General features: G+C 46.0%; 1 protein-coding gene across 5 annotated transcripts in view; it reads left to right on the top strand.

Moving 5' to 3' along the window:
- The window catches only part of MARCHF3 (membrane associated ring-CH-type finger 3), a 183,734-nt gene that overhangs the window by 95,392 nt on the left and 64,527 nt on the right, over positions 1–23,815 (top strand). For all 5 annotated transcript variants that reach the window (XM_017341020.3, XM_008254970.4, XM_008254964.4 and 2 more), the window contains one exon: positions 23,213–23,456. In XM_017341020.3, coding sequence (XP_017196509.2) covers positions 23,269–23,456 — 188 coding nt within the window. In that variant the 5' untranslated portion in view covers positions 23,213–23,268. The remainder of the gene's footprint in view (positions 1–23,212; positions 23,457–23,815) is intronic.

Below are 23,815 nucleotides of genomic sequence, written 5' to 3'. Positions count from 1 at the left end.
ATTGTTAATCAGTTAACAATATACACTAAATAAGGCATCTCTTAAAAAAATTACTGATTTGAAAGAGTTTCAGAGAGAGAGGTGGATTTTTTTTTTTAACAGGCAGAGTGGACAGTGAGAGAGAGAGAGACAGAGAGAGAAAGGTCTTCCTTTGCCGTTGGTTCACCCTCCAGTGGCCGCCGCGGCCAGCGCACTGTGGCCGGCGCACTATGGCCGGCGCATCTCGCTGATCTGAAGCCAGGAGCCAGGTGCTTCTCCTGGTCTCCTATGGGGTGCAGGGCCCAAGCACGTGGGCCATCCTCCACTGCACTCCCAGGCCATAGCAGAGAGCTGGACTGGAAGAGGGGCAACCAGGACAGAATCCGGCACCCCGACCGGGACTAGAACCCCATGTGCCGGCGCTGCAAGGCCAAGGATTAGCCTATTGAGCCGCGGCGCCGGCCCCAGAGGTGGGTCTTCTATCTGCCAGTTCACTCTGTAGATGTCTGCAACAGCTGGGGTAAGGCCACACCAAAGCCAGGAGCCAGGAACGCCTAGGTCTCCTTCCTGGGTAGCAGAGACCCAAGCACTTGAGCCATCTTGCCCTGCTTTGCTAGGCATGTTATCAGGGAGCTCAATCAGCAGTAGAGCAGCCCGGACCCAACTGGTGCTCATATGGGATGCTGGCATTGCAGGCAGCTGCTTAACCTACTGCCCTAATTAAAACCCTGGCCATAAATAAGGTATTTCAAACAGAGTCCCACAGAAACATTTTAGTGGGTGAAGATATTGTGGCCAGTGGCCTATAGAAATCTAACTCTGCATTTCCCTTAGGAGCAATGTTACATATTCACTAATTCAGGGCTCACAGCAAGTTTAAGAACACGTCCACCTTGAATGATGAGAATCATCTGCTTTTGAATTTCCTTTCTGTTCAAGTTGTAGGTTCAGGTCTTAAGTACCCTCAGTCCAAAACAATCTCAGGTGTTAAAATCACAACTGATTATTTTCAAAGTGCTGGCACAGATTTCTTGTAGCTCTTCCAGTACATGACAGTTCTCAATTGTGCTTATTAATACCACAGTGGATTCCATAAGGAGCCCAGCAAAGACCAGCACCTGGCACTGAACAGTGTAGGAAATGAAGAGTGGGCAGTAGGTAGCCAGGGCCAAGTTAGTAAAGGTTCTCCCATCCCAAACCCTCCCAGACCTTTGGGCAGCCCTGGCCACACAGTGCATGTCACCTAGCAAGCTTCCTTTCACGTGAAAGGGAATGAAGAGGGGAATTGTGAGGATGAGCGGTTGATCCTGTACCTTTCTATAGAAGGAAGGTATACGAAGGGGTGGGGTTGTCAATGACTAAGTAGTAAGTGTTCAAGCTGAGGGTCACTTGTTAGTGTCAGCCCTAGCATGAGGTTATGTTTGTAGTGAAGTGCGCACTAAGGATAATTTGTGCACTTTGTGCACGTGCTTTTTTTTTTTTTTTTTTTTTTTTTTGGACAGGCAGAGTTAGACAGTGAGAGACAGAGAGAAAGGTCTTCCTTCCGTTGGTTCACCCCCAAATGGCCGCTACGGCCAGTGTGCTGCACTGATCTGAAGCCAAAAGCCAAGTGCTTCCTCCTGGTCTCCCATGTGGGTGCAGGGCCCAAACACTCGGGCCATCCTCCACTGCCTTCCCAGGCCACAGCAGAGAGCTGGCCTGGAAGAGGAGCAACCGGGACAGAATCCGGCGCCCCGACCGGGACTAGAACCCAGGGTGCAGGTGCCGCAGGTGGAGGATTAGCCTAGTGAGCCACTGCGCCGGCCTGTGCACGTGCTTTTTTACACAAAAACAACCTCTGGCAACCTGTGAAATGTTTACTAAGGAAAATCACCATTTGCAACTTCAAGGATTAAGATATCCACAGAGCTCACTTTGATTCAATGAGATCCCAATCAGACTCCCTCCTCCACTTCCCCAACACTGAATTTTAATAGCAAAAGAACACTGTGTGGTTTTTCTTGCTCCATGTGGGGAATGAAGATAATTATTTATTTTGGCCTCTGCAAAACTGAGGAAATATTACATTTTCTGCATTACAATGCACATGCGAAATTATTTCCCTCAAACCAGATTCTAATTTTCCGTAATTGAGGAGGACAGCTTCCAGAACAGTCTTGCCTGCAGTTCTAAAGTGCTGGAGGGGGAAAGGGGGGCAGCAGGATTAAATCATTGTGCAAGATGGGAGTGAATGAGTTGTGATGCCTAGAAAAATGTGTGATGACTCACAGAAACAAGAGAAGTCACACCCACAGCGTGAGACTTCGGGCAATGAAGATAGAGATTCAGTTTTAAGAGGGTTTAGTATTTGTTTTCTATTTGTTTTTCTCTACATGTTAACCCCTAGCTTTACGAAAGTTCTGTAGAATCAAGCCGACGAAACTGAGAATGACATTCTCCTCTAAGTTAGCAACGTGTGCATTGAAAAATTAGTCTCAGGTCCTCATCAATATCACTGAGAGCCAAGACATTATATATTGTAAGATTTTATCCCGAAACCTTGCAGCCAGTACACAGCATCTCGCCCAGCATTACAAACCAAGACTCTTCCTGTTTCGCAATTTGAATCTTATCAAAAGAGCATGTATTTTCCCTTAATTCTTCAGTCCTGCTCAGCTTTGTGAGGAAATTCAGGAATTGTTTTTTTGCAGAGTATGTTATCGTAACTGGAGAAATTACCTCGTTTGTTAACTCAAAACTTGGGGGAAATTTTTTTTCACTCTTTCACTCTCCTTGCCCTACTTGTCCTTCTCACCTCACTCTTATCCCAAAAGCAATGACTGTGAGCATCTTGCATAATTTATGCATTTAATCTGTATTTGATAATAGAGGTAGCAAGTCACAGAAATGGGGGTCAGAAATGGTGCTCACCAAGTTCTTCTCCTAACTTTAGGGTGCTGAGAAAGTCGTAAAATCTCTTTGCTTTAGTTTCCTCTTTTCTAAAACCGAGGTGACAACACTCACAAATTCTCATAAGGCCGCATATTTAAAATAGACAACTGCTGGCCAGGCAATTTGGATGTATGAATTCTAAACAGGAATGATGAACGATGCTTTATAACATCTTGGCAGATTATTACGGCTAGCTTGTGTTTATAAATTTGTCTTCTCTAACAAGAATATGGATAACATATACTCAAGTATATGGATTTTTACTTTAATTGGCATATTTCTGGTTAATAGAAAATAAGTCAACCGTATTTAATTTGGCATATTGGATTTGGATGGGAAAAAAGAGAGAGTATTCATGCTGTCTGGGTCATTTTGTCTCTCCACTGTTGACATCTGTGACTGCCATCACAGGCGGAGGAGGGGCCACTGGAGGAGTCGGTCATGAACCTGGTGGTGGCAGTAACCACTGGACGGTTTCTTACACTGCTGCAGTGCTTGGTACCTGCCGGTGTGTGTGAAGTCACCACCCAGTGTATTCTGACAACCCCCAGTGTAGCTCATAGAGGCCATGTTAGTCCTCAAGTGCTACTGATGCAAGGCCTGAAGCAGAGAGTACACAACACACTGGTGGGTACAAGGCCACCCTGCAGCAGAGAGTGGGGGCCCTAGTGCCAACCCAGGCATCCTCCCTGGCCTCTGCAGGGTCCTTTCAGCACATCTTGAATTCAGAGAATCTTCTGGCTGCTTTTTGGATTCTTTATGGTGAGGGTGTGTGCTTTTTCTAAGTCTTAGGCTCTTACTGGTTCGGTTTATGCTTACTGTTTGTTTTCTCAGGAGGCCAATTAATGTGCTTCCCCTCTTGAGGGTTATAAATTGTTATTTGTTCAGCTCTTTTTTTTCTAAATACAATAAACATTTATTCTGTTTTGGAAAATACCAAAAGCATAAACAATGAAAGTAAAATAAGAATCACTTGCTAACCAGGAATAAAACACTGTTCATACGCTGACATGTGGTGTGTCTCTCTCAGGTAATTTAGGGTTGAAATTATAAACCTCTGCAAATACTACTTTTTCCCCACATAACCTCATATTCTGTTTTCTACTGACCTAAACATTTATTATGAAAGCAATGTCAGTGACCCCCTATCAATCTCTTAAGGATGTGCTGTCTTTCACATTTCCACAGCCGACACACCGTTGTTCCAGTTGTACCACTATTAAGGAACACTGCAGATTGTGCCCAAGTCCTTGTTTGCATTTCTGATCATTCCCATGAGTAGACTGCTTTAAAAACAAAACAAAACAAAACAAAACATCCAACATTCTGCCCTAAAAACTGATTCCTGAAAAGAAAGGCATTGCCGTCTCCGTCTTAAGGCAACTGATGCATACCTGCGCACTGTGCGCGCGTGTGTGTGTGAACCCCTCGTTTATGCTTAGAGAAGTCTGTGTCATCTCAACCCAGCATGGCCTAGGCATCTACTATCTTCACATAGATTAGAGATTACTGTTTACATCGCTTGAGTATCACAGAGAAAGTGCTTGAGAACTTGCTTACATTTTACTTTATGAATCTTAAAACCATAAATGCATGTATGTATATGTATATGCACACATGTATACCATATTAAAATTTTATGCAGTTTTTAGATTATCAGCTCTGATGTTTCTGTGCTGTAGAACCAATAGGAATCACACATATATGTCTAAGTAAATACACACATACATGAGGGAGCTTCAAAAAGTTCATGGTACAAAATTTTGACATTCATGTGTGTTTTGGTTATAAATCTTTATTTTGTGTCAACTATTTGATGAACCGTTGGCTCGCAGGATTAGGGAAACAGGCAGATCCCAAAATCTGTAGTAGCAGGGTTGGGGCTGAAGGAAGAGCAGTTCTAGTCTGGATAGTTCTAGTTTGAAGACCAACAGACTGCAGACCCAAGAAGAACAGATGTTCCAGTTTGAGTTGGAAAGCAGGAAAAAACGGATGTCTGAGAAGAGTCAGGAGGAATACCCTCCTTTCAGGGAGGAGGTCAGTCCTTTTGTTCTGTTCAGATCTGAATGGATGAGGCCTGCCCACATGCAGGAGAGCAGTTTGTTCTTCTCAACCAATCAACTTCAACATGAAATGTATCCCAGAACATCCTCCTGGAAATAGCCAGAATAATGTTTAACTAAATACCTGGGCATCCTGTGGCCCAGTCGAGATGAGGAGTACGATTAACCATTGCACCTGCTCCGTGGTACACCTCTGCCTGCCTGCCTGTCCATCCTAGATGCAGCTGTAGGTGACTCTTGAGTGACTGTAGAATCTTTTCTCCCCTTACCACAGCAGCTGTGTCTGGTGGTTTTGCTACTGCTACACATCAGAACAGAATGCATGCTTCCCCCAACTTGCAAACACACCATGGTGCAGCAAATAGAAACTGAGTTATGTGGTAGGTAGTTTGTAAAAACCCAATCACCTAATGGTATTTCTGAAATGGAAGTAATGGTGTCATTCCCACCATAACCAGCCATTTTATTCCCAGTGGGAACATGCACCCCAGGATCCAAATCAGGGCACCAGAAAGGAAGCTCCCCCCACGTCACACTCTGCCTCATGCAGCAAACCAGGAACCTGGGCCTAGGACAGGGTGAAGGAGTCTACAGTAAGATAGCTCCCTTTTCTGCCTTTCAGAAAGTCCCGAATTAATGGGAAGCTGGGATCTGCCTGACCTCCGAGGTATTTTGGCTCTTTACATAACCCTCATTCTGTTTATTCATTGATTGTTTGCATCAGGACTCTGCATTCCAGCTTCATGTGGACAAGTGGGAGTGAGATTTAGAAATGCCTTATTTTAGAGATGCTTGGAAGGCATTGCTAGTTTAGAAGTTCACATTAGTGGTCTGCCTGATAATTTTCCTAAATGACTTCTAGATAAGAGTGCCTGATTTTAGGTTTGGTAGTGGAGTAAGGATTATTCAGAATTCAAGAGAAAAAATATATAGTTGATAATCAAGTAGCAGGCAGGATGCTGGACCACGTAGAAGTTAAGTGTGGGGGGCTGTCGCTATAGTGTAGCTGGTAAAGCCACTGGGTGCGATGCCGACATCCCTGCTAATGCTTCTGGTAAAGCAGCAGAAGATGGCCCATGTCCTTGGACCCCTGCACCAACATGGGAAACCTGAAGAAGCTCCTGGCTCCTGGCTAAGGCCTTGCCCAACCCTGACTGTTGCGGCCATTTGGGGAGTGAGCCAGTGGATGGAATATCTCTCTCTCTCTCTACCTCTCTCTCTGCCTCTGCCTCTCCCTCTCTGTAACTCTGACTTTCAAATAAATATCTAAAAAAATAAGTTAAATCTGATAGAGGATGTTATAGCTCTAAATGGGAGGACTGTGTCAGCTCTGTGATTGTGGGATTTAATCTGCATATAACATTTGATATCAAGAAAACAAATTCATTTATTCCTTCAGTGAATCAGCAGATATTTTTCGATGCCCCTCCTATCCCAGGCATTTGTGGAAAGGCGGTGGGTGGAATAATATCATCAACAGAGGAGGTTACAGAGGGCTATCAGGTAGGGAGAACTTCTATAAAATGTGCCTTTTAATGCAGTCTTCCCAATGACTGCATTGCCATTAAAGAAGATTGCTCATGTAAAGAGACTGCGTATGTTTTTGTAGTTTAAAAAATAATGCAGTTTACTGAAGCAGATTGGAGCTTTATTTCTTGAAACTAATAAAAAAGGCTTATGGGAATTGGAAAGAAATAAAGAGAATGACTTTACAATCGTTTGTAGATACACAAGTATCTCTGGATGGCCTTTTTATTCTTTTTAATGAAAACGTCCCAAAACCTTCACAGTAATGGGTAATTCACCTAGGAACTCATCTTCATTATTTGTGTAATTTTTAATTCTCCCAGCTTTTAGCTTCATGTACATCAAATCCACTTAAGGGCTCTAAGAAGGTACTGAAGAGAATGCCATGTTTACAGCAGAAAATTCTGTTACTGAATTTACCATAGTGATCATCGTTTGTAAATCTAAGAAATGAGAACAATTTATGAACAGACCCAGCTGGAGAAATCAGCACGCCTCCTTTGCCTGCATTTGCACTGTCATCATGGATTGGCTTAGGGTGCATTCCTTCCCCCAGCAGACAGGATGCATGCTTTGTGTCACCTTTAAAGCAGAACTTCATAAAATCATGGTGTACTTTCTCCTGGCCTCCTGCAAGTGTCCGGGTCCTTGTGATGTGACCCAGACATCCACAAGTTGTACATTTCCCCTTCAGCATATCCCTGTTTTAGTTTGTAATACCACACACTTCCCTCTGATGTACCTGGTAAACATCTCAGTGGGTTCTTTGCTGAGGCCCGTGTCAAGGAGGTGAAGAGAATGCCTGGTTCCTAGGAATGCTGGCATCTGCAGATGAAAGCATGTTAGGACAGTGCAGAGACATGCACCCTCCAAAAAGCACAGGGTCGCCTACTCCTTAGTGTCAGCACTGAATGCTGTGCAGGAACCACCTCTTTCTGGGGCCAAACTGCTGCAGGAGCCATGGAGGCACGTTTGGTCTCTGGAGCTTCAAATGCAGCCTCCAAGGCAACAACAAAGGGCGATAGTTTCCTCTTCTGTGTTGTACTAATGCTGTGGGGTTTTTTGTTGTTAAAGATTTATTTATTTATTTGAAAGGCAGATTTACAGAAAGAGAAGGGGAGTGACAGAGAAAGAGATCTTCCATCCTTTGGTTCACTCCCCAGAAAGCCACAACAGCTGGGGCTGGGCCTGGCCAAAGCCAGGAGCCAGGAGCTTCTGCCAAGTCTCCCACGTGAGTGACAGGGGCCCAAGGACTTGGGCCATCTTCTTCTGACTTCTCAGGTGCATTAGCAGGTAGCTGGATCGAAAGTGGAGCAGCCAAGACTCGAACTGGTGCCTGTATGGGATGCCAGCATGGCAGGTGGCGGTTTAACCTGCTGTGCCAACAGTACCAGTCCCTGAGGCTGTTTTAAGATAATGGTCTGTACGCTTCCCCTTCCAGTGACGCCCAGTCTGTTTAGGTCCCCAGTGTGCCTACATTCCTGTCCTCAGTCTTAGCCCAGTGATCCCCTCGTGAGATCTTGCCACCAAGAATCAGCATTCATCAGGCCACTTTGTCCCTCTTCTGAGCCTTACACTCAGTGAGGAGTGAGTGTAAGAGCTACTCTCAACCAGCACCCATGGAGATGCACACACTGGGTAGGGGTAGGGGGTAGGGGAGAGAGTGGGGGGGGCTGCCCTTTACATACCCTGAGGGCTGCCTTCACAATGACTGCAGTCCCCTTTGTCACAGAAGGCAAATTGACATGCACCGGACTTAAGAACCTTAGCCAAGCTCGAACCCAGGTAACTGGTGGCAAAAGCCCAAGTGCCTGATTCCTGAGCATGTTTTTACTTCTCTTCCACTCTGCCTCTGACAGTACTGTGTTGCCTCGTGTATTAGTGTCAATATTGTAATAAATCTTTTGGCTTGAATAGAAATGCCGGAAGCAACGGGGTACCCTGGAGACATTGGAGGTTGCTGTGGCCCCAGTGAGATGACTGGCCAACAGTGTTTGCTGTGGGCCAACCTTGACACTGGCCTCTTTATATGAATTACTTCATTTAATCCTCAAATAGTGTGAGGTGTGCAGCATTGATCCTCAGCTTGAGGAGTTACTTAATGATAGATGGGCAGGCCAAGGAATTCAAACCCAAGGGGAGTAACTGCAGGACTCATGCTGAATCACTGCACCCAGTGGCCTTCCCCCTCACTTTTTAAAAAAGACATCTGGGGCCAGCGCCGAGGCTCACTAGGCTAATCCTCCACCTTGCGGCGCCGGCACACCGGGTTCTAGTCCCGGTCGGGGCGCCGGATTCTGTCCCGGTTGCCCCTCTTCCAGTCCAGCTCTCTGCTGTGGCCCGGGAGTGCAGTGGAGGATGGCCCAAGTGCTTGGGCCCTGCACCCCATGGGAGACCAGGAGAAGCACCTGGCTCCCAGCTTCAGATCAGCGTGGTGCGCCGGCCGCAGCGGCCATTGGAGGGTGAACCAACAGTAAAGGAAGACCTTTCTCTCTGTCTCTCTATCTCTCTCACTGTCCACTCTGCCTGTCAAAAAAAAAAAAAAAAGATATCTGGAATGCTATTTACAGGTGCGGCTGTGATTCTGACCTCTGTGCTGGTCTTGATGAGTGTCCCCACCCCGTATGATGGGCTCTACAGCTGCCTCATTGTGCTCACATTGGAACTTTGCAGTGGAGACTCAGTTGTCCACATGCTCTGTGGTTAGGTCTAGGATGGTGAGATTTTATGGTGAATTTTTAGCTTTTAGCATCATGTGGCCTTTAATAAGGGTGTGTGTGTGTGTGTGAACACTTGTCATATATGCTTTTATTTACATTAGGCAATAAGTCAGGACCTGAAAGTATGACTGGAGCTCACAATATCTGAGCAGCAATATGACTTTCCAGCACACAGCATTAATAGAAAGACTCGCAGTAGGAACCACAGAGCTTTTACTAGTTTATTGCACGTGCGTATCTCCCTTCACATGCACCAAGAAAGTCTTGGTGATTTTGCATTGTGTGCAAGCCATGTCCTGAAGGAGTTGTGGGAGAGGTTTCCTGCAGGGCCCAGGTCCACCCGGCTCACAGGGAGCTCATCCCGCCTGTGCATTGGTTTCCCATCCTGTCCCCTGCTGCCATAGAGCCGCCGCTCCATGCTGCTGTCTGCTAGTGGCTGCTCTGATTTCGCCCTTCCATGATTGATACTTTTACTGCTTTTCTATTCTATGCTCAATTTCAAACTTAAATAGAAACACATTCTAGCTTGTGAGCATCTAGGCTTCCCAAAATACATGTTTCTCATGAGTGTTTCCCACATGACATATGTGGAAAGACCCAGCATATTATGTTCCCATTATCACTGAGCTTTAATATCCTCCTGACAGATGCCTGTCAGTAAAGCAAGTCAACGAAGGCAGTCCTTAGAACTTCAGAAACATCTCAATGGAGAACTTCCCTGCACCCACCCAGAGTGGGGTAGCATGCCTGCCCCTTAACACAGAAGCACCCAGGAGCCGTTGCTGCCCGAAAGGTGGACCTGAAACCAATCAAGCTGATCCACACGTTCCAGAAAATGCAGGGGACAGAGGAACAACTGAAATGGTACTACAAAAAGACAAATAAGAAAGTGGATTTTGGGCCGGCGCCGCAGCTCACTAGGCTAATCCTCCGCCTAGCGGCGCCGGCACACCGGGTTCTAGTCCCGGTCGGGGCGCCGGATTCTGTCCCGGTTGCCCCTCTTCCAGGCCAGCTCTCTGCTGTGGCCAGGGAGTGCAGTGGAGGATGGCCCAGGTGCTTGGGCCCTGCACCCCATGGGAGACCAGGAAAAGCACCTGGCTCCTGCCATCGGATCAGCGCAGTGTGCCGGCCGCAGCGCGCCGGCCGCAGCGGCCATTGGAGGGTGAACCAACGGCAAAGGAAGACCTTTCTCTCTGTCTCTCTCTCTCTCTCTCACTGTCCACTCTGCCTGTCAAAAAAAATAAAAATAAAAAAAAATAAATTAAAAAAAAAGAAAGTGGATTTTGGTGTGGGAGTGGGACATTCGGTATAACAGTTAACTTGCCACTTGTGATGTTCGTATCCCATATTGGAGTGCCTGGGTTAAAGTCCCAGCCCCACCTCCTGTTCCAATTCTGAGAGGCAGCAGGTGATGACACTCATGTGGGAAACCTGGATTCAGTTCCAGGATACTGGCTTTAGCCTGATACAGCCCCAGTTGTGGAAATTTGGAAAGTGAACCAGCAAATGGAAGCTCTCTCTCTTCCCCACCACCTCCCTTCTCTGCCTTTCAGATAAATAAAAAAAAAAAAAGTATATTTTTTAAAAAGGAGATATTGAGACAGCCCAGTCTGAGTCTCTTCAAAAATATAATAATATGGAAAGGAAGGGGGCTTAACATGAATAGGAGAGACTTAGGATACACAGCATCCAAATGCAATGTGTACTACTTGTTTGTGTCATTTGAACAAACCAACCATGAAAGATTTTTCAAGAGAGTTGGGGAAATTTTATATGATCTGGATACTAAATGAAAGCAATTCATTGTTATTTTATTAGGTATCATGAAAGCTTTGTAATTATTTAAGAAGTGTCCATAAATTTTAAAACTCATCCTGATATCTCTGGGGTAAAATAATGTGATTTCTGATATTTGCCTAAAAATCTTTTTAAAAACGGAAAGCAGGAAGGATGGGTAAAACATGAGTAGCAAAATCTCAATTTTTAGATCAGGATGATGGGATAAATATCATATTCTATTTATTTGACATTTTCATGATGAAAACGTTAAGGAAAAGAACAACAAATCTTGTTCAGGGCTCTTAGTGGGGACACGTTGCCTACCAACAAAGCAGAAGCTATGACTGGAAAAAGGTCATTATCTGATGATTGAGAATTTTAAACTGTTTAAAATTTATTGAAGATCAGTTTTATAAAAAATAAAACTAGTGCTGTTGGATTTTGGGAGTAGGCACTGGAAATCAATTTCGTTGCTTTCCATCAGTCAGCTGGAGGAGAAATTGGGAAGCAGAGGGAACTGGAGTTCAAGGGAATGCTGACCTGAGCTGGGATAGCTTGCTTCCTTCAGTATCTGCAACGGCTACTCTCTGAGGACCTCTCTGGCTACATGTGTTTTTCACATTTATTAGTGAAATTGGAGACTCAAGAATAAAACACAGTCCTCAGGAACATTGTGCTAATTTGTGACACACTAGAGATTTTTTAGCCCATAAAGCAAATGAGTGAGCACCATGAGAGTGTAACTATTATTTTCACCCTGAAAGGCAGTAAAAACTCACTGTATTTATTAAGCACTTAGAAAATGGAAAATGAATAGTACTAAGAAAATAGAAAAATATGCTCACACTGCAGCTATTAATAGTGTAACTTTTTCTTTTCTGAAAGAGAACTACCATCAGATAAGAATGTGAGAGGGTGGACCTCTGTGTGTATTCAGTTGTCCTGGATAATAATTTATTTCAGTGTCAATATAAAGTTGTTTTTGTTTCTATGAAACAGGCTGACTTGGGTTAAGAAGCCTCACCCATCATTTTTGGCAGGACTAGATATACAAAGAAATGAACAGATATTTAATTCAGGATCTTCCTTCAAAGTGGCTGAGGGGCTTAAGGGGACATCATCGTAGGAAGACAGCCCTCGCATGAGATGATACAGTGCAGTATGTCTAGCAGGCTTTAGTCTTCCCTGGAGGACTGAGAAGAAAGCAAGCTGTCCTCACAGTAAAAGAGATCCAGGTGGAGCCAGAACTCTGACAGGTGCCAGCAATAGGATAGCCTCTCTCTAGCAAGATGCAGAGGCTGATGCGCAGGCCCCAAGGTCAAGACTGGTGGTGTGCAGGTGCAGACACACAGGTCTCAGTCAAAAGAGCAAGTGCAGGAAGCAGTAAGTGCTCCAATGAGCTGACTTGAGGCCAGTCAGAAATAAGGGTCATACCCAAGAAAGAAACCCTATTCACGGGCCGGCGCCGCGGCTCACTAGGCTAATCCTCCGCCTAGTGGCGCCGGCACACCGGGTTCTAGTCCCGGTTGGGGCGCCGGTTTCTGTCCCGGTTGCCCCTCTTCCAGGCCAGCCACAGCTCTCTGCTGTGGCCAGGGAGTGCAGTGGAGGATGGCCCAGGTGCTTGGGCCATGCACCCCATGGGAGACCAGGAAAAGCACCTGGCTCCTGGCTCCTGCCATCGGATCAACGCGGTGCGCCGGCCGCAGCGCGCCGGCCGCGGTGGCCATTGGAGGGTGAACCAACGGCAAAGGAAGACCTTTCTCTCTGTCTCTCTCTCTCACTGTCCACTCTGCCTGTCAAAAAAAAAAAAAAAAACCTATTCGTGAATTACACAGTCCACAAGAGTCCAGCACAGAAACTATAAAGAGAGTAAATGATAAGGTGGTCTCAGGGAACCGGGTCCTTTGCTGTGAGTTACTTTATTCTTGTGCTTGTCTATGTCTTCATTATTTAAGAATATGCCCACTGTAGGGCAACAGACCAACAAGAATGTGTTCTTTTTTCTCCTCTCTCACATAAGGCTAAGAGCAGCAGTGTCTAAAGCCAAGAAAAGCAATTCCAGGGCATTTCCGTGACTTTGACCTGTATGTATGCAGGACTGTCAATGCAGCAGTCAGTGGGGAGTTTGCTTGGGATAGTAGCTAGGAGGTCGGCAGAGGTGGGTGGGCTGGGTCAGAGGCCTGGAGGTAGATCCGAAAGGGGCCTCTTTTCCCCACTGCCCAGGTCCCTGCTGTTGTGAGATCAGTTTGTTGCACTGCAAGCTCAATCTCTGGCCAATTTGAAGAGCCCTCCAGGCCCATACCTATTTGAGGTCCTCAGGGCCAGGAGCCAACTGAGGCTCTGTGTCACCTAACTCTCACATGGGTGAGGTGCAAAGTCGGGACTCCGTGACCCAAAGCCAGAGCTCTATCTCATCCTCTTCCTCCACACTCCCAGAGAACCCCTGACTCAGAAGCCAGAGATGTAAAAAGGCACTGCAGGAACACAGAAACTGAGACGACATGAGGAAGAGCAGCAGGTGCCTTTTTTTTTTTTTTTCCACTCTTGCATAAATACTTTTCTTTATTATTTTTTTAGAAAGCTTTTATTTAATAAATATAAATTTCATAGAAACAGCTTTTGGAATATAGCAGTTCTCCTCTCCATACCCACTCTCCCACCTCCACTCCTATCCCACCTCCTACTCCCTCTCCCAACCCATGCTTCATTAAGAATCATTTTTAATTACTTCTGTATACAGAAGACCAACTCTATACTAAGTAAAGGTTTCAACAGTTTGCACCCACACAGACATACAAAGTACCTTTTGAAGACTAGTTGTACCATTAATTCTCATAGTACAACTCATTAAGGACAGAGGTCCTTCATGGAGAGTGAGTGCATAGTGATTCCTGTTGCTGATTTAACAATTGACACTTTTTTTTTAAGATTTTATTTATTATTTGAAAGGTAGAGTTACAGACAGAGGGAGAGACAGAGAGAAAGGTCTTCCTTCCATTGGTTCACTCCCCAAATGGCCACAATGGCCAGAGCTGCGCTGATCCAAAGCCAGGAGCTAGGTGCTTTTTCCCGGTCTCCCACAAGGGTGTGGAGGAGCCCAAGCACTTGGGCCATCTTCTACTGCTTTCCCAGGCCACAGCAGAAACCTAGATTGGAAGAGGAGCAGCTTGGACTAGAACTGGCACCCATATGGGATGCTGGCACTGCAGGCAGAGGATTAACCTACTGTGCCATGACACCAGCCCTGACACTCTTATGTAACATCAGTGATCACCCAAGGCTTTTGTCATGAGCTGCCAAGGCTATGGAAGCCTTGTGAATTCACAGACTCCATCAGTATTTAGACAGGGCCATAAGCAAAGTCAAAGTTCTCTCCTGCCTTCAGAGAAAGGTACCTCCTTCTTTCATGGCCCCCTCTTTCCCCTGGGATCTCACTCACAGAGATCTTTCATGTAGGCCATTTTTTGCCACAGTGTCTTGGCTTTCCATGCCTGAAATGCTCTCATGGGCTTTTTAGCCAGATCCAAATGCCTTAAGCGCTGATTCTGAGGCGAGAGTGCTGTTTATGGCATTTTGTCATTCTATGAGTCTGATGTGTGGTCTGCTTCTCATGTTGGATCATACTCTCCTTTTTAATTCTATCGTTATTAGCAGACACTTGGTCTTATTTATGTGATCCCTTTGACATTTATTCCTATCTTTATGATCAGTTATGCACTTAAAATAATCATTTTAACTAATAAGATAACATTAGTACCTGCCAACTTAATAGGATTTGAAGTCTCATGGCAAGTTTTTAGCTTTACCCTTAGGGGTAAGTCTGTAGAATGTGTGCCAAACTGTACATCTCCTCTCTCTCTTATTCCCACTCTTATTTTTCACAGGGATCAATTTTCAATTGGATTTAAACACCTGAGAATAATTATGTGTTAACTAAAGAGTTCAACCAATGGTATTAAGTAGAAAAAAGAAAATAGTAAGAGAAATAAAATAGTAAGCTGTTCCCCAACAGTCAGGACAAGGGCTGATCAAGTCATTGCTTCTCATAGTGTCCATTTCACTTCTACAGGTTTCCTTTTAGATGCTCAGTTAGTTTTCACAGATCAGGGAGAACATATTATATTTGTCCCTTTGGGACTGGCTTATTTCACTCAGTATGATGTTGAAGGACTTCTGGTAACATGAAATGCATCATAGGGAGTCCACCTTCAATGTCAAGCAAAATCCCAACAGATTGAATCTTCACTTTGCACTTGCTTTAATATTTTTAAAAGATATACTTATTTATTTTAAAGAATTACAGAGAGAGGGAAAGAAAGAGAGAGGTCTTACATCTGCTGGTTCATCCCCACAAATGGCCACAACAACCAGGGCTGAACCAGGCTGAAGCCAGGAGCCAGGATCCCCATCCAGGTCTCCCACATGAGTGCAGGGGTCCAAGCACTTGGGCCCTCTTCCGTTGCCTTCCCAGGTGCATTAGCAGAGAGCCAGATTGGAAATGGAGCAGCTGGGGATTCGAACTGGTGCCCATATGGGCTGCTAGCACTGTAAAAGGCGGCTTAACCCACCCTGCCACAGTGCCAGTCCCATCTCGCCTTAATATTCTGTAGCGAGCTGGTTGACTTTGAGGATGCCTGTGGGTCAGTGGAAGGCCATGCAGCAACACATCTCACGAGTCCTCATGCCTGTATTTTTACACAGCAGGGGGCCACTCAGGGAGGCCCTGGTCACCCAAGCCTGGTGGAATGTGGAGCTCGGACACTGCCCCCCAAAAAGGCAGAACTGGTCTCCATGAAGCAGGAGGAAAGCTCCAGGGTTCATTCCCAAATAAACCAGCAACTGACTATCCTGATGTGTGGGGTAACACACCTGGAGAGCTGATACTGGGTTGCTTGTGAAGAGGAAGGTGAGATACAGCTTGGAAACGAATCCCAAGTCAGCTTCATCCCTAGTAGGCATTGCTTGCTAGTTGATAGAGAAAGTGCATGAGGGTAGACAGAACGGGAGCTCCCAGTTCTTAGAGTATCTTCAGCTCTCACCGTCTCTGAGACGTTCTTCTCTTGTGTGCTCAGCTATTCTTGCCAACGTGCCGCCCTCCACACCTGTTCTTATGCATCTGGACAGGTAGCTGTTTGATGGACCCTGGGCATACTGAGTATCAGTTGAAGAGCATTCTTGTATTTTCTATGGGTAATGTCCCATGAATGTCTCATTTTGTTTTTCCTGATCCTGCCTGTCTTTGTAACCTGATATTTAAACTTTTCAAATGTGCCTCATTGTTTCTGAGCCCCCATAATTCACCTGTGTAGCGCTGTACACCCTGATGCCCCCACCCCAACCCTGCCTGGCAGGACTCTGTGCGTAGGAGCCTCTTATTATTTACAAGTATAATTCAGCTGTCGCTGTGTCTTTGAACACATAGGTTTGTCATGGGATTTTTAATTGCCATTTTCATCTATATAATTAAAATTAAATGAAAAAATGGATAGCCTCCAAAATCTGAATTAATTTCACGAGTACTTCTTGAGGGGAAAAATGTGCAAATATGATAATTGTTCCTTGATTTGCCTTCAGCAGAACTAGAGGATTGTACCTGGCTGAAGAGAAAATACAGCAATTTTAAATGGGGGGGGAAATAAGAGACTCATTGCGTGCTTCCGATCCTTCTCGTGTCGTGAATCAGAATTCACAACATGCGTGGGGCATGGTAAATAACTGACTATAACTTTAAACGGGTGCGCTGGGAGTGTGCTAGTGGAACTCTGCAGATCCAGCCTGCCTGTGCTGCTCTGGCTTCGTCCTCCCCACGGCCCCTTTGGTGTTTTCATGTAGCACAGGAAAACACCATCACCCCCCTCCCCCCACCATGAAAGTCTCTTTCATGCCCAGAAACAGACATCTCACCTGCTTCCTGCGCTCTCTGAGAGTGCCAGTGAGCACAGAACAGAAAATAATGAGACAACAAAACGACAAGTATTTTTAAAAAATTCCTTGAGCCACCCAGTGTTGCCCTCGCCACGCCCGTGGGACGCTGATGGACATGTTTATGAAGATGTGGACAGCCACTTAATGACAAACTCTATTCTACATAATGAGGTCGGTGAAGCATCCAGAACAGAAGTGTGTGATTTGGAAGCGTGGGTCTGTAAGCACAGCCCTGCCGTGGCTGTTCGGGTTTAATGAAGCAGCTGCTTCGCCGGCACACACTCTCTGCACATTGCCTCCTTGGTGTGTTTTTGAAAACTTCAGTGTTGCTGGTAATCATATGCCAGCAATCTCCTCGGAGAGCCTTTGTGTCCCGTTCTCAGAAGAAATATGCTGCTTTTACATGTTTTGAAATTAGTCACTTGCTCCATTTTCCCTGTAAAGGAAGGTCACTCTGATTTCCTACCTCCCGTGTTGTCTCCAAGCCTTCAAGGCTCTGAGTCAGTTCATCAGCCACGCAGTGCACTGTCTGCTTGTGATGGGCCTGAAGAGCCAGGGAAATGATCCATCAAAGAGTCTTCCTGTTCTCGGGACTGTTCTTAGACTTCAAAGTCTGAGCATCTAACTCAGAGGAGAAAGCTTCTAGCCAAGCCTCTGCTGCTGTCTTTTCCCACCTCAGCCACTGACTGACTCACATTGTCCATTCATTGGTCTCATTAGAAATGCTGTGCTCCTAAGTAGGCAGCTCCTCCAGGAAGGCTAACGTTCATTTCAGAGATCCTTTTTGAAGCAGATTCCCTCCTATAAAACTCAGATCAGACTTCTGAATCCTAGGCCAGTGAGCAGTGCAGAACCCTGTGGGAACACAAGGACTTCTGGCCATCCGTGGATCCACTGTTGCTTTCCCCAAACGTGGGGCATTGACCAGTTTCCCCTGAAGGAGCAAGGGCACGATTGGCTTTGGGGAGGTGCAGGCTCTCCAGCTCTATCCCGCAGAGACAGCCTGGGGACTGCTCTGCACTGTGTTCTCTGAACGTCACGGATTCTTCTCCTTGGGGAACGTCAAGGAGACTTTGAGATGGCTAGCCCCTGACCGTGGAAGCTTCCTGCGAATAGCAGATAAATTCCCAGATACTTTTTAAAAATGTGCTTCAGTGGGCAAAAAGTATTGAATAAATGCATTTACTTCTTTGATTTGCTTTGTTGACATCTCCAGTGCTTGAGACACACAGAATCCCTCCAGGATGACCCCAAGAGCCCTCTAGTACTTTTGCTCCTTCTTCCTCTAACTTAATCTTAACTGGGGCAAGACCACTTAACCTGAGACCTACCTTCTTAAATGTTTTAAGTGTAGAGTTCAGGGTGTTACAAAAAGTTCATGGAGGGTGGACAGTGTGTTGCGGCAAGTTGAACTGCCCCTTGGGATGCCTGCATCCAGTATCAGAGTGCCTGTTACAGTCTCAGCTGCTCCTCTTCTAATCCAGCTCTCTGCTAATTCACCTGGGAAGCAGCAGATGGCTCAAGTACTTTAATTCCTATCCCCACGTGAGAGACCCAGATGGAGTTCCTGGCTCCTAGGTTTGACTTGGCCCAGCCCCAGCTGTTGTGGCCATTTGGGGAAGATGTGGAGGGAAAATCTCTCTCTCTCTCTCTCTCTCTCTCTCTCTCTCTCTCTCTCTCTCTCTCTCTCTCTTTCTCGTGCGCGCGCACGCTTTCTCACTTTCTCTGTCTCTCTGCTTTTCAAATAAATTAACAGAGGCCATCTTGAGAGTGGCTTATGTTTTACGTTTAGTATTTAGCACATGCTAGGTTCCTTAGAATTAGCACATGCTAGGTTCCTTAGAATAATGGCAGCTGCTGTTAAAAATAGACCCAAGCACCTTTAGCATCATAGCGATTTTTCATCATATATGAGGGCACATCACAAAATTCATGGAAAAACAGAACTTCAAGAAAAGTTTCTTTTGGTGAAAAAAAGAATAAAATCCATGCATAGTTTTTGCATAATGTTAATTTTCCATGAACTTTCAGGAGAGCCTCCTGTCTTTCTAAAGGTTTTCATGGAAGACTGACCCCTGAATTCCAGTTCTGAAGGAAGCAGGGCTGGGGAGACTAAGAAGTCCTTCTGTGTGTGGGTCCACCAGCCATGGGGAAGGTAGTTTTAAACAGACAGAGATGCAGCCCTGGCTAAGAAAGGAGTGGGAGCCAAGGTCAGCATAATAGTGGAATGCAGGCTTACATGTGCATGGCATGCTGCAACTCCTGAAGCACGTTCACCTGTTTCCTCTTGTCCTGGGCCTCACAGCCAGGGAAGTGGCTCCAGAAGGATGGTACCCTAACTTCCAACATCCAGGAAATCCCAGGAACACCTCAGAAGCTGTGTGAGGTAAGCTAGTAAGTTCTGATCCAGGGTGCAGGTTTCGGTGTTGGGCCTCTAAGAGCTGGGTTTTGCCCCAGCTCCACGGTCCTCCTGCACACTCAGACGGCTTCAGAGGTGAGCAGAACACAATTCTCCCCATCCCCCATGTCCTGAGAACGCATCCTGTTGATGCCCACCGCGTTCCCATGGAAATCACCTGCCAGTGGCAGCCTGTTCCAGAAACACAGCCGCGATTCTCTGCAGCCTGGTTGGAGCTCCTTCCTGCTTTTGTGAAACCTGCACTCTGTCCTTTGCAGGGGTCACAGTTTAACAGACAAGCCTTGTTATCTTAACAATTCTCTAATCAGACTCTCATTTATGTAGCCAACCCCTCTGTTTTCACTGTCTCCCTCTTGTCCACCCACTCCTGGTTTTCCCACTGTGGGCAGCTGAGTTTGTCCAGTGCCAAATTATGCTTTATTCACAGCCAGAGAAAGAAATTGTACAAGGTGTCAAGCCTTGCCAAGAAAGGACCTGTGCGAGCAGTGCCATTTGGGGTTCAAGCTTACACATCCCAGTGCACTGCTCTGATGGGAAAGGCGTTCCCCAGTCCACCCAAGTATTCTCTCTGGGATTTCTCAAGACTGAAGCAGAAAGCAGTCAAATGGTGCTTGAAATTTTGCAGAAACATCAGTGGGAGACCAGCACTGGGGTGCAAACTGAAAGTTCAGCTCTTTCTAGCATTCACGGGAACAGCCTGCTGTTTTCCCAGGTGCCTCTGAATGAGACAGGAAAGTGCAGTGGGCCATTTGTCACTGCCCCAGGTGCAACATGTAAGTGACAATTGGTGCATGCAGCTGGCCCCGTGCCTACATGCAGGCCTCTCGCCTTCCCTTTCCCTGACATCAGGGCAGGATCGGCTCCCTTCCCTTCTCTACACCAATAGGTGAGTAGATCCATTGTTCTGGGACTGGAGCCAGTCAGCCATGCCCTCCATGGTCAAGGGTACTCATGTTCTGTGTAATCCCTTACACCCTGTTTTTAATTCAAGGCATGGTCTTTTGTTTTGTTTTCTGGACCGTCAGGACTCAGTAGTAGCATGCCAGCGTCAGTAGCTCAAGGTTAGTCTGCAGTTTGGTGTGCAGAAGGTAGGCCGGTATGTCCTTCAGGGAGCGCTGGCCTGGAATATCCTTTTAGCAAGGTCCTAAGTTAGGTGAGAGCTTAGAGGGTCTTGAGTATGGGGTTCTGCAGAAATGGCACAAGAGAAAGAGCCTGGCCTTGCTTACAGGAGAAGGCAAGGTTGGGGTGCCAAAAGGTTCCTTTAGCAGCTGAACTCAATACCCAGCACCCAGTGCAAATTAAATGAACTGACCACGTGGCTGATTGTGTCCCCTTTGCCAGTGAGAAGCAAAGAAAATAAAGTATTTCATTCAGAAGAGAAGCTATGGATATAAAATGAGTGTAAGGGAAAATGTGGATTTAGGTCATATATTTAGAGCTATCTCCTTTGACAAGGACTTAATCTAGGTTTCATGTGTGTGCACTCAGGGATTTTTAGGTACCCAAGTGACAGGCCCTTCCCTAAAGGGGAGTCTACCTCACCACAGCCCAGGGTCCCGCTGACACAATCTGTGCACCTCCTCTTCCCCCTCTGATTCTGTCAAGCGTCAAGAGGAGTGTTTGGCCCTTTGAGCTGCAGTTATGCAAATCCCGAAAATAGACTCTCGGAGTGCACCCAGACATAATGATTCCATGCGGCGAGAAGGTCACTGTGTCTGCTTTTCCTGCCAACACACCCTGGCTCTTAATCTATGGCTGCCTTGTGAAGCCAGAGAGCCGTGCCAGGAAGTTACACTTAGTGACTGGGAGGCATCATGAGAATTTAAAGTCACGTCAATGGGGCTTTGTACAAGCAGGCCAGGCAATGGGAATCGTACAGTTTTAGGAGAGGACGGTCTTCTAACATCCTTTTATACTTTGGCCTGAGAACCACCATAGAGCAGTTTAAAACAAAACAAAACAACAACAACAAAAAACTATCTGGTCCAGCCACAAATCAACTCCACCCTCCCAATCCTGCCAAAAAAAAAAAAAACACAGACATCCACCCCAAAAATTTACTGTGGTTATGTGGTTACCCAAGTGGCAGGATTATAAGTAAGTTCTCTTATTTCCTTTGTGCTTTTCTATACTTTCTGTAACATATGTGTCTTGCTTTTGGAGTATTTGAAAAAACAGCAAATTCTATTTAAAAATCAAAAAACTATACCCTCTACCAGCTGTCTAAGTGTATTCCTTGAATGTTTAGGGCTGATGTCATGGAGGGGGTGTCTTCTGCCTGTGCCCCCACTGCAAACCTCAGCTGAGGACTGAGGTCTATTTCCCCCGTTCCAGAGGGCTGCTGGGAGTGAGCAGGTGCAGAACACAAGATGTCTCAGGGCAGCCAAGGAGCATGGGATGGGGAAGCTGCTGGGCCAAGACAGACGCCACAGCCACAAGGAGGGATGATGTTCCCATCCAATTGTTCCAGGCAAGTCAAGCCTGCCGACATGTGCTTGTCAGGAGGGGAGCTGTCAGCTCAAGTTCATTTGGAAACACTGTGTTCTTGCCCTGACAATGTGCAGTACATGTGCATTGTTCTGGAAGCTGGGAGGGTCCTATTTTCCAGACCTGTAGGGGTCAAGTAAAATATAATGAGCAAAGCTGAGAATCTTGGAGGACACCGTCCTGGAGGATTGGGATTGGGGAGTGAGGCCCTGGCCACCCAGGCCTGTGGTTGAGATGAGCTCTGACTGTCAACCAATCTGCTGAGCCCAGGCTGTACTGGGGGTGAGGCTGGCAGAAGAGCCCGTCATGCACAGGGATTCAGTGTCACGTGACCTTCAGACCACACTCATCCCACAGGTCTCTGAGAGCTTCCGTGTCTGGCGTATCTTGTACTGACCTGTTATTGGTGCATGGGGTTCATCAATCCAATGGATCTGAGTGCTTTGAACGTGAGGTCAGCTGTTCACAGATCAGGACACAAATTCCTCAGCTTCTGTGACTGGGACTGTGTCAGGGATGTCAGGCCTGTATCACTACTGGGTTGTTTTTATTGGTAATAGACAGCTTGCTTATCATCCTCTTTCTTGTGCTCTTCCGTGTGTCCTTGTGATAATTCCTGTGTCCTGGGGTCTTGGGTACTACCCCAATAAACAAAACTTCACTGCTTATGTACTTACTTTCGTGTCCATTAGAAAAAAATAAACAAGCTCTTCAAAGTCATCATTTCATGAAGCCCTTTGCTTAAAACAAGGCAAAAATAGTTAGGTTTTTAGGAAGTTAATTTTCCAGATATATTAAGTAGACAGTTTGTATTATAGGACACAAATTAGGAAGAAAACAGAAAGGTGGAACAGTAATAGAAGGATTCTTGTTTGCAAATATTGCTCTTAGAACATGCTTCTTGGACAAATTCATTTTTTCCTCCTTTCTGTCTCTCTTTTTAATCCTGGTATCTCGGAATGAAACTGCATGGAGAATAAATTGCTTGCAAGAAGAAATAGTTGCAAAGGGTTTTAATAATGATTCTAGTAACTTTTAGAGTGTCAACAAAGACTTATTGCTTTCCTGGTGCAGAGCAGGAGGACGGCTTATCTTCTCTTCAGATCTGAGCTTTAGAGCCATCCTTCCATCCTCTCGTGGAAACCAGGGCTCCTGTGTATATGCCCTGATGTGATTGCTGTCATGTTCATAAGTGTGCCCGCTATTGCTTGTGGGCCGTGTGAGTGTGTGTGTGTGTATGTGTTTGTGTGCATCCTTGTATTAAACGGTAACAAGTCACCTTCTTAGACTACCCTGTCATTTGTATTAAATAAGAATGGCCCGTGATTCTCCATTTTGTAATAACTGTCTAGCCCAAGTAAACTGTTTCTGATCTCTCTTAGATGGAAATCCTGCATGAACGTGGAAGCCATTAGCAGAGTAATTGCTGTATGTTACCATGACAACCAGCCGCTGCAGTCACCTGCCCGAAGTCCTGCCAGACTGCACCAGCTCGGCTGCACCCGTGGTGAAGACCGTGGAGGACTGTGGCAGCCTTGTGAATGGGCAGCCACAGTATGTCATGCAAGTTTCAGCCAAGGACGGGCAGCTGCTGTCAACAGTAGTGCGGACTCTTGCCACACAGAGGTAGTACCACCATTAAAATCTCTGTGATTGATCCAGAGAACCCTTACTCAGAAGGAAGGTACTAGAGGGAACACAGTTTGTGCTCAGGTCTTTTTGTCAGGTGAGCAGAGGTAGTGGGAAAAAAAGCAAATGCTGCCCAAGTTCTGTCATTACCATTTCTATAGCAATAGGGCACAAAAGCTAAAATTCACCCTGTCCAGTGTTCTGCTTCAAGTCCCACTTGCAGAGGGCAAGGCGGAGAAGGGTCCCACAAGATGTGGGGTACAGGCTTTATGTTTGTTATTTTCACATTGCCGTGGTGAGTAAGGTCTTACTTTCTCTGGGAGCTAACAAAAGTAGCCCTTTCCTAGAATAGAGTG

This window comes from Oryctolagus cuniculus, chromosome 6 (genome assembly GCF_964237555.1).
Source record: "Oryctolagus cuniculus chromosome 6, mOryCun1.1, whole genome shotgun sequence".
In the NCBI taxonomy this organism is placed as follows: Eukaryota; Metazoa; Chordata; class Mammalia; order Lagomorpha; family Leporidae; genus Oryctolagus; species Oryctolagus cuniculus.
Note: the sequence above shows the minus strand (reverse complement) of the source record. Positions and strands in the feature narration are given on the sequence as shown.